At 46.4% G+C, this 10,073-nt stretch overlaps 1 protein-coding gene across 1 annotated transcript; it reads right to left on the bottom strand.

Annotated features, from left to right (window-relative positions):
* Positions 1-3,546: 3,546 nt before the first annotated feature.
* LOC149864148 (uncharacterized) lies at positions 3,547-9,821 on the bottom strand. The gene is made up of 2 exons (XM_090049753.1): positions 8,220-9,821; positions 3,547-8,007 (listed from the first exon to the last, which is right to left on the bottom strand). Exons 1-2 carry the CDS (start codon positions 9,819-9,821, stop codon positions 4,519-4,521), a joined length of 5,091 nt encoding a protein of 1,696 aa, XP_089905879.1. The 3' UTR covers positions 3,547-4,518.
* Positions 9,822-10,073: the final 252 nt, after the last annotated feature.

Raw genomic sequence — 10,073 nt, 5'->3', positions numbered from 1 at the left:
GATGACATTCACTGTGATACCTGTGTCCAGTGATTTTGTGACCTGATCGTAGAAGGCTATCAGATTGTTCTGACAGGACCTGCCCTTAATGAATCCATGCTGGTTGCCCTTGAGCATCCTCCCCCCTGCTGGTCCCTCACAAATGTGCTCTATTCTTTAATTTGTAGTTAGCGAAGTCATATCAAAAAACACTGACAATATCATGTAACGTCATGTAGTCAGACAAACCAGCACATATTTAGAATTTTTGCCAGATGGTACTTCCACACTATTCACATGAATAAAAACACATATAAAGAAATGTGTTAACAGTTTTGAATAACAAACTTCATCAATGATGAGTAGATAGTTCTATCTCTATGTGCATTCGATTCTTTGCCAATAAAGGGCATCAGTGATGCCTTTTACATCAGTGTTTGCCCACTGGCTTGCAGCCACCAGAGGTGACTAGATAGTTTTCACCAAATTTTAAACTGCTTCCTTACAGTTACTCTGCTAGCCTTCCCCTATTTAATATTCAGTGAAGTGAGCGCTCTACAAATCTTCCAGCACAGGAAAAGGAAGCCTTTCCAGAGTCAGGGGCACTCTCATAGGTGGTTTTAGAGGAAAAGCTAAGATGTTAGGACCTTGGTGTCAAAGGACTAGTAGTACCTACACCTGGTAAGTATAACAAGTAAGGCTGTATGTGGATAAGCCTTAATGAGAATATGGATGCCAAATAAAATGACTGAACTCTGGCCAAGGAACCTGCAGGCCACCATGTGATTCTTCTGGGACAGGAGTGACTTGAAATGGGTCTTCATGTGTGAAGATGGAGAAGCTGGACTGCATTATGCTTATGGGCTGAGCTAGCAACTGCGATACAAACTGTGGGTTTATCTTTGGTTTGTAACATAAAGCAGTGACACATAAAGGAATTGAACTTTATACTATTTGTAGCTATAGTGATTCACCAGATTTGGACTGTTTGAGGAAGCTCTTTGGGGGTTAGAGCTCAGAGATCCTTATGATCATAGGAAAGTAGGGCTGAAAGGGGCATCTAGTCTAGCCCACCTGCTGGGGGTGGGGAGGGCTGTTCAGGAGGGGTGTACCACCTGCCCCCAAAACAGGGCGCAGCTCACCCACCCAGCACATGGACTGCCCCCCCCCCACAAGGTCAAACCCCCCAACAGGGCCCACAGCTCCTCCCTGCAGCCCTCACCCCCTCAGAGCCACAGCCCCTTCTGCAGCAGCAGCAGCTATTAGCTCTCAGGGCCCACTGCTGTCAGAGCCACACCCAGAGCATGGCATGGTTCTGGCCGTCGCAGAGCCGGTGCCGCCCGTGCCACTTGTGGCAGGCAGGACTGTCTTGACCCGGCTCAACACAGTGTGGCAAAGGGCCATGAGCCCTTCTGCTGTCATCTGGGGCCTGCTCTCAGGGACCATGTGTCATGCTGGGCCAGAATCTGCCTCCACAGGCCCCGTGTTCCTTTGGACCAGTCTGTGAATACAGGACCTGGCACAGCACAATACACAGTCCCTGTAAGCGGTGTTGGCCCCCGGGTGACAATCCGAGTAGCCCAGAGCTGCAAAAAGGCACATGACCCTGTGCCGCACCAAGCCAAGCTAGGCCACGCCTGTGACAAGTGGCACAGGCGGCACCTGCTTAGAGGTGGCTGAGGCCATGATGAGCTACGGGAGCCTTCGGCAGCAGCGGGCCCTGAATGCTGAAGGTCACTTCTGCTGTGTGTGTCTGTGTGTGTGTGGGGGGGTACTGTGAACCCTGCAAGGAACCCATGACCCCCAACCAATCCCCCCACATATGGATATCCAGGTATCAAATTTTGAGCCCGTACTGCAAATATGCAGCCTGGGGAACGTTTGTTCATTTGCAGCATGCCTCTTGCAGCATCTCAGACTGGTTTGGGATGCTGCAAGGGACATGTCTATGCTCATCTGGATGCACCCCATGAATTCTCAAGGAGGATAGGCAATGGCTCTGAAACTACCTCAGTACCCCAGGCTACATCCCACCCACCCTGCCAACTTAAAAGCATACAGCTTCTCTAAGTAATCTCTAGTAATCTCTAACCTGTTCTGTTATTACCTTAGGCTGTTTGACTCGCCTTGTCTTTGCTGCCAATTGTGGTCGTCATCCAGTAGTTGCCTCTATTTGTCAACCAAAGTAAAAAAACTAAATACTTCAGCTTTTTCTGCATCAGCTATAACTAGTTTGCCTTCTAAATTCCATAAGGGACCTATGTTTTTTTGGCCCTGTTACTCTTGACATACTTGTAGGATCCCTTTTTATTGGCTCTTACGTTCCTTGACAGTTGCGTCTGAAATCATGACTTGGCCCTCCTGATTTTTTTCCTTGCACACTAATGTGATACACATACTCTTCCCTAGTACTATGGCCAAGTTTCCATTTTTTTAGGAATCTTTTTGAGTTTCAAATCACTGAAGAGATTACTGTCTAGCCAGGCTGGTCCAGTTGCACTTCCCATTCTTCTGTCATATCGGGGAAGCTTGCTCCTATACCTTTAATACAGCCTTCTTGAGTACAACCAGCGCTCTTGGACTCCTTTTCCCCTCAGACTTGCCTTCTAAGGGATCCTGTCCACCTGTTCCCTGCCTTTCTGAAGTTCAGTGTCTTTATTCTAATCTTTATTCTTTATGATCTCCTTCCTTCCTCCCCTTAGGATATGGAGCTCTATCATTTCATGGTCACTGTCACCCAAAAGTTCCTTTCTACCCTTGTATTCTCAGTCAATTCTTCCCTGTTTGTGAGCAAGAGGTGAAGAAGAGCTATTTGGTAGTCTCTACCAGGTGTATAAAAAAATTATCCCTAACACTCCAGGAATTTGCTGTATTGCTTTCTTGCTGCTGTGTTTCCCTCCCAGCAAATGTCCTGAGAATGAAAGTCCCCCATGACATCCTCTTTGCTGCTCTCCCCTCTGACCTTTACCGAGAAGCTTTCAAGGGCTTCACCTTTCATGTTATACTGTGCCTCAGATGTATGTACATTGCCTTTATATATAGCAAACATCTCCTTTCCTCCCCTACCTATTTTTCCTGAATAAACTATGCTCATCCAAAACAGTACTTCAGTCATGTAAGCTATGGCACCAAATCGCTGTAATCCCAATTACATCATCATTCCTTGATTGTAGTAGGACCTCCGGTTCCTCCTCTTTATTCCCCATGCTTCTCACATTAGCGTGTAAACATTTTAGGTAACTGAGTGTCCTCTCCCTGAAAACATTGGTAAAGCTCCTGCTATTGCTTCCCCTTAGAAAAGTTTTTATCTAGATCCCCTCTATCTTTACTTTTGTCTCTACCCTTTGGTGAACCTAATTTATGTCCCGGGGCGGGGAACCAAACCCCAGAGTCACGGTGGGCCGGGGTGGCAATTAGACACGGTAACAGGCCGGGTTCTACTGGCTATGGAGTACTGAGGCACGGGAAGCATAGCGGTTTCTTAAACAAGTTGGAAATTTATTTGACTTACGCTTAGGTGCGTAGGAGAACGATGTCTTCAGTTACAGTTTACAACAACAACAACAACAAAGGGGTCTGTTGGCCCACGAGGTTCAGTCAAAGACCTAGTCCCAGGGCTGGTCAACAGCTCATTTAGTGGGTAACACGAACAACAAACTAACTGTAACGCGGTGAATGATGAAACGAGACGTGACGCCAGTCCAATATTGGTGGACGATCGAGTAGTCGTAGAGTAATGCCGAGGTCAGGATGCCAGAATGTTGAGGTGAAGTCGTAGTGGGATGGTCCAAAATTGTAGTCAGCAATCAGTCAAATTGAATCAGGAACCAGGAGATCAAAACCACAATCGCTCTAACCGGCACAGAGTGCCAATCTGGGGAAGGAGACCAGTAGGCCCAAGAGCCTGACTGCCAGACAGTCCCTGGAAACACCAGCCTCTGTCTGCAGTGACGCGATCTTCTCCCCCCAGAGGGAGGGGCCCTCAGACCTTTTATAGCCAATCAGGCTGCTTGGCTAAGAGAAATTTCTAGAGGTATTACCTCATTCCAGTTGTACACTGGGCATGCTCTGCACTAAGATCTGCATAGCAACTGAGTCTGCTCAGAGCTGAAAGTGGGTCAGGGCTGATTGACAGCTCCTGAGGTCATAGAAGGGGTAACTCAGGCCCTGCATGGAATTTTCCACTCTCAATCAAACTGAGTTCATGCATTGGCAGCACCTATACTTAAAATTTTGCTTCAACATGCCCCCTTGCTGTCAATGCAAGAACCAGGAACGTTATCTTAGAGCTCGTAATCTCCTTCATTTTCGGCTTCCTCGGTCAAGGTTATGTGAGTAATGGTAACATATATACAAAATATACAATAAAACAGTCTAATTGTCCCCATCATGCCTTGATGGTCCTGATTCGACGATTTCGTTAGGTTGATGGGTTGATTGAAGAACTTCACGTTCCGTAGGTTCGGTCACTCTTGTTCTGAAATATAAAACGTAATCGGACAGAACAGATTTTCTCATATTGTCTTAACTTACATTACTTTAAGGGCCTATCTTATTTATCGGTTGTTTTGTCGCCCTTCGGGTCAACCAATTGTGGTGGGTTATAATGTTTTGACCACTTTCTTCAAGTTCAACTAAGTAAGTGTTTGGGTACATCTCTGGCGTAATTATTACTCCTGTCAGGACTTTTGGGTGTTTATTTCGTGGGTCTGGAAGAGCGACCCACACGAGTTCCGAAGGTTGGAATTTCGGTTTCCAAGGATCTGTTGGTATAATATCTCTTGTGCTCCAAAGCTCTTTATCAGCGTTTAGGTTTATAAGTACTTCATGATTTTGCTTTACCCAGCCTTTATATGTTCCGTTCCCTTGGGTTCGTAATGCTTCTTTGTATAACCCTACAGCTCTCTCTACTACACCATTTGACTGCGGATGGTAGGGTATATGGTGATGCCAGTGTACATTATATAATATGGCAAATTTTTCTACTGCTGTAGAAGTAAACGGCGGCCCTTTATCCGATTGAATGACATCCGGTACCTTCCAGACAGAAAATATAGCTATTAATGCTGATATCACGGCTGCAGCATGGGTCTTTCTTAGTGGGACTACGGTAATTTGCCGTGTTCCTAGGTCCACTACTATTAATCCTTTGTTTGGACTAGCGGTTTCAGGCAATGGTCCTAACAGATCGACTTGCCATGTTTTTCCTGGAGCAAACTTTTTCTTATCAAATACGCCCTTTGTGTTTCCCGTAGGATGGCACTTCTCTTTGGCGCAGGTTTCGCATGCTAGCACTATTCTTCTCCAATCCTGTGAATGGCCATAACTTGGATTTCCTTTTACTATCCGATTCCATCGCTCGTGACATGCTCGAGATCCTGGGTGATTCCAATGTTCATGTAGCCATGTTAAATAGGGATCTACACATATAGACTCATTGACTGCTACTTGTTCGGGGCAGCTGGGTTCTTGCAGTATTTTATCTATGACTTCGTGCACCGGATCAGTGTCAGTGGTATGCGACCAGGTGTGTTTTATCAGGGGCAGTACTTCGATTTCACTCAGTAGACCATAGATCCCTTCCCATACATCAAGATTCTCGGATGCCGAGGCTCGGCCGGTAACAATGTTATAGATGTATTGGGAATCTACAGCAAGAACTGGAACTGGAAGGGTCCCATTGTGACATGTACAACAGTGTAGCAGTAGTTCTTTGAATCCTAAAAGTTCATTTCGCTGGGCTGACTCGCATCCCTGGTAGACCTGATGTATTTGGCAGGGGTTACAATGATACCCATATCTTCCTCCCTCTCGGGTGGTACCATCTGAAGCCATCCACGCAGGTTCCATAGTCCCGTATAAAATGACTTTTTCCTCGGGTTTCGTCGGTTCTAAAGGTGTTATATCCGCATGTTTCCAATGGTGCCAGTGGTATAAATGGCTTAGCACTAGAGTATTCCAAGTGGATAAATCCCCTTGGAAACATGGGTCCAGTCGATTGTGGAGTAACCGTGGGAGTAGAGTGGCTCCTACCGCTTGAAGTTTCCCATGTCCTACTGATAATGGTTCCACTAATTGAGCGGCCAGCAGCATTTTACCAATAGTTCCGTATCGATGTTGGGCGGAATGAATCGTCTTATGTGCAGTATATATTAGATTCCCATTAGAGTCCTTTACAGTGGAGAATAGGTGCTCATCTGAGAATCCTACGGTTACTATCATAGGAGTTGAGAAATTTATAGCGCTTAGAGAAGTCTCTTCAACGGTATTTAATAGTTTCTCCAAAGCTGTTGTGTCTCTTCCCGTCCACGGTACTCTTCTTCTTGATTTGTCCCTGATCTGTTGCTGGATTCTTGATAATACTGGCAAATGTTCAGGTAAGATGTAGTGTCTCAGCCAATTTAATTTGCCTAATATGGACTGGAATTCAGCCTTTGTTTTGGGGATTTTATTCTTTAACAAACTAGTAGCGTCTTTTTCCCCATGAGACACTCCATACCGCCTTCCCTCTTTGAATAGTGTTCCTAAGAATTCAATTTCAGGGGTTGGATCTAATTTCGACTTTCTTAAATTTATCGACCATCCATCTTTTGAGAGATGCTCTACCAGATCTTGAGTGACCTTCCTGACTACTCCTTCTTTTCTGCCCATTATGGCCACATCATCAATGTAGCTCCACATCTCCACCTGTTTACTGTCCGGGTTATCGTGGCGGAACTTTTCAAGGCTACAGTTCATTGCAGCAGTGGCCAATGCTGGGGCGTTCCGATATCCCTGGGGGCATACATTCCATCGGAACATTCGACCTCCCACACACATATTCAGCACTCCGTCGTCATCCTGGATGGGAATTGAAAAAAACATGTCCTTCAGATCCAAAGTAGTTCCCAGCCATTTCTCTGCCTGGTATTCGGCCATCTCTCTCAAACTTTGAATCAAGTTGCACGAAGTGGGTTGCGCCAGTTCAGTACAACGTTTATTCACCTCTCTGTAGTCCACGACTAACCTGACTTCAGATGGCTTTCCTGGTTTTGCTATGCCCCAACCTGGGGATAATCTTGTGCTCGCTGAGATTGCGGTAATAGACCCTTGATCTTCCAAGTGTTTCAAGACCTTTTCCAACGGCTCCCTAAGCTTGTCCTTTGTGGGAATAGGGTTATACCTCCATGAAGAAAGGATCTTCAACTTGGGTCTATGTCTTTCGTGAGTTGTGATAATGTTTATGGGTAATGCCTCCATCACTTTTCCCTTTAAGTTCAACATCTTTATTCTGGGGACTCCCAAGATATTCATGCTTCCCAATACTGCGCCTAGACTCTTCTGGTATCCTTCTACTAAGATCTTTACCCTATTCGTTAGGGTGGCCGTGTTCAACCCTTGCACTCGCATTACCCGACTCGTCCTAATGTGTGGAATCGTTGCTCTTATTACATTCACCTGTGCCCCTGTGTCTAACAAAAACTTCGTGGGGACTAATTTAGTTGGTTCCTCTGGATCTCGAATCTTTACCACTGAATACGGCCGTGGGTCATCACTGAAATTTTCCGAGTGATTTATCGCTACATCACCTTCTTCTCTTAAAACCCGTGATCTCTCTTTCTCCATACCGTTAACGCCATCGTCTTCTGACGCTTCTTCCTTCTGATGATCTATCTTTACTCCTTGTTCTACCTTCAACCTGTTGTGATTTTCCGGATTTCGTATCATCGTTTCAAGGGTCATTTCATCATCTGGGTCCGTTGTCTGTTCGCCGTCTTGTTTCACCGAGTTGGCGTAGCTGCCGGTTGTTGGACTCCCGCCGACAGCGCTTACTCGTTTTTTGGCTTTCCTTTTTCCTGGAAACCCAATGTCCTGGCTAAAGTCCGTTGTCCCTCCCCTCCAAGTAATCGTAATTGCTCCTTTGACAGACCGGACTTCTCCATCAAGAAAGCGAATATGGCTCTTTCCAGTGGTGTGCGTTGAAAGAATGGATAGCTTGAGGAATTCCTGGGATTTTTTTTTGGTGACTTCTGTGGTTGATGATTCATTCTTGTTTGTGGGGGACTTCTATTTACTTCCCTCTGATAAGTCTGATGGTAAGTTTTATTTTCAACTGGTAGGAGGTAATGGCTGTTGGGACTCCCAATAAAGTATACTTATTCTATCTCGTCTTCTTCCTTTGTAGTAGGGTATGCACTCTTTTGGGGTCTGGGTCGCATCGCTCCCTGCAATTGATCTAATAACCCTAGGGTATGCATCACAGGCCCATTTATGGAGGGACTCAATAATAACCTGATGGTGATGGTCAAATTTCCTCCATAAATTTCTGATGCTGCTTCTATGGCTTCTGCTAAGCATGGAACATCCCCTGGCGTAGTGGCGTAGCGGTGTGGCCAAGCTCCTTGCACTTGATCTAGAGTAAGGTTTAATGGCCTAAAGACAGGATTCCAAAGAGCATAGGATGCTCCAATAACCGCATGTATCAATGCAGTGGCACTGGTTTTATTTACTATTCCTTCATGCCATGCATGAACTTTTCGTTGTAACGCCTCCACTGCAAGTGCTGGCAAAGGAATGGGCCAATAATGATTCGCTAACACAGGGATTGGATCCACCACCTTTGCTCGACTCCAGGCTGCATTCCTAACCAGTTGCAAGGCTTCTTCCCTGTCTACTAACTCACTCCCAGCTTCAGCCACTAGCCTTCCTAGCCAGGCTATAGGAGTCTCCTCATTTTTAATACTAGTTTCCTTTTTGAGTTCATTCATTTCCGATCTTGTTCTAGACCTGGTGGTTGTGGTCTTTTGCTGCTGTCCATTAGGTCCCATAGTATACTTCTGTACAGCTATTGGATATGCGAAAGTCATTTCAGGTTCCATATTCTTTTCCATGGTTCCACTAGTGGTTTCTATACTTCTGTCTTTATCATTGCCCATTTGGTTACTTGTTTCCCTTATCACATCTGGTTCCAAGTCTTGAGCTACAATGTTTCTTTCCGAGCTGCGAATGTGATCGCACTTTTCTCTTGTATCCTCCAGGGGGCGCTGGCTGATGTATGGGGGTGGCGACGTAATTTCAGTGGGTGGTGCTGTGGCGGGGGGTGGATCCCAGGTGGGCGGGATCGTAGGCGGTGCCTTGATGTGAGATGGGCTGGGTATGGGCGGAGCTGGACGCTGTGGCATCAGCATGCTTTCTGGTGCTCTCGCCGCATGGCCGGCGCCATGTTGTAATGGCCTCTTAGCTATAATTTTGCTGGCGGCTTTTGTTGTGGACATGAGCTGTGCTCTGGTGTCTGTAAGCTCCCTTAATAAGGCTACGTACTCTCTGAATAAAATGTTTATTATGCAGCCTTTCTTCCACTTTTCTCCTGTCCACTTTATTTTTCTCCCGTTCTTCTCCAAATTCTCTCGCAATTTAACCAGGAGCTCGTGCCCCCTTGACCCACACGTAAGGCTCGGACAATTAAGTTCGTCGGGAGGAGTATCCTCACCCCCTTTTTTCATATACTGTATGCACTTTGCAAATTCCCGGTCTGGATGGGATTTAGCCACAGCCGGAGCTTTTTTCTTTAATACAGCCAGAGATCCAGTGTCTCCCCTCGGGCGATACACAGCCCTAGGATCTTTTAAAACACAGCCCAGAGCTCCCGGGGTGAGCCGGATAGCTTTTCCTTCCCCGTCATCTCCCCGGAGGGACAGATACCCGCTCATAGTCTCCCCCGCTGGATTTACAGCTTGGTGGTAGTTTAGATGATCCCACACATCGCTCAGCTCAGTCGCCTGGCAATTCCCACTGCTCCATGGGCAGTTTTTTATCCACTCAGTCTCCAGTTCGCCTCCCGTGTATCCTGTTCGTGACGCCATGTCCCGGGGCGGGGAACCAAACCCCAGAGTCACGGTGGGCCGGGGTGGCAATTAGACACGGTAACAGGCCGGGTTCTACTGGCTATGGAGTACTGAGGCACGGGAAGCATAGCGGTTTCTTAAACAAGTTGGAAATTTATTTGACTTACGCTTAGGTGCGTAGGAGAACGATGTCTTCAGTTACAGTTTACAACAACAACAACAACAAAGGGGTCTGTTGGCCCACGAGGTTCAGTCAAAGACCTAGTCCCA

Source organism: Crocodylus siamensis, chromosome 5 (genome assembly GCF_052110815.1).
Source record: "Crocodylus siamensis isolate JL-2025a chromosome 5, ASM5211081v1, whole genome shotgun sequence".
NCBI classification, from domain to species: domain Eukaryota; kingdom Metazoa; phylum Chordata; order Crocodylia; family Crocodylidae; genus Crocodylus; species Crocodylus siamensis.
Note: the sequence above shows the minus strand (reverse complement) of the source record. Positions and strands in the feature narration are given on the sequence as shown.

What these genes read in the sequence shown, in the direction of transcription:
- LOC149864148 (XM_090049753.1), bottom strand. Translation starts at nt 9,821, where the DNA reads ATGGCGTCACGAACAGGATACACGGGAGGCGAACTGGAGACTGAGTGG. An exon ending in GTCCCTCCATAAATGGGCCT is followed by an intron (nt 8,008 to 8,219) that starts GTGATGCATACC and finishes CCCACAAACAAG; the next exon opens with AATGAATCATCAACCACAGA.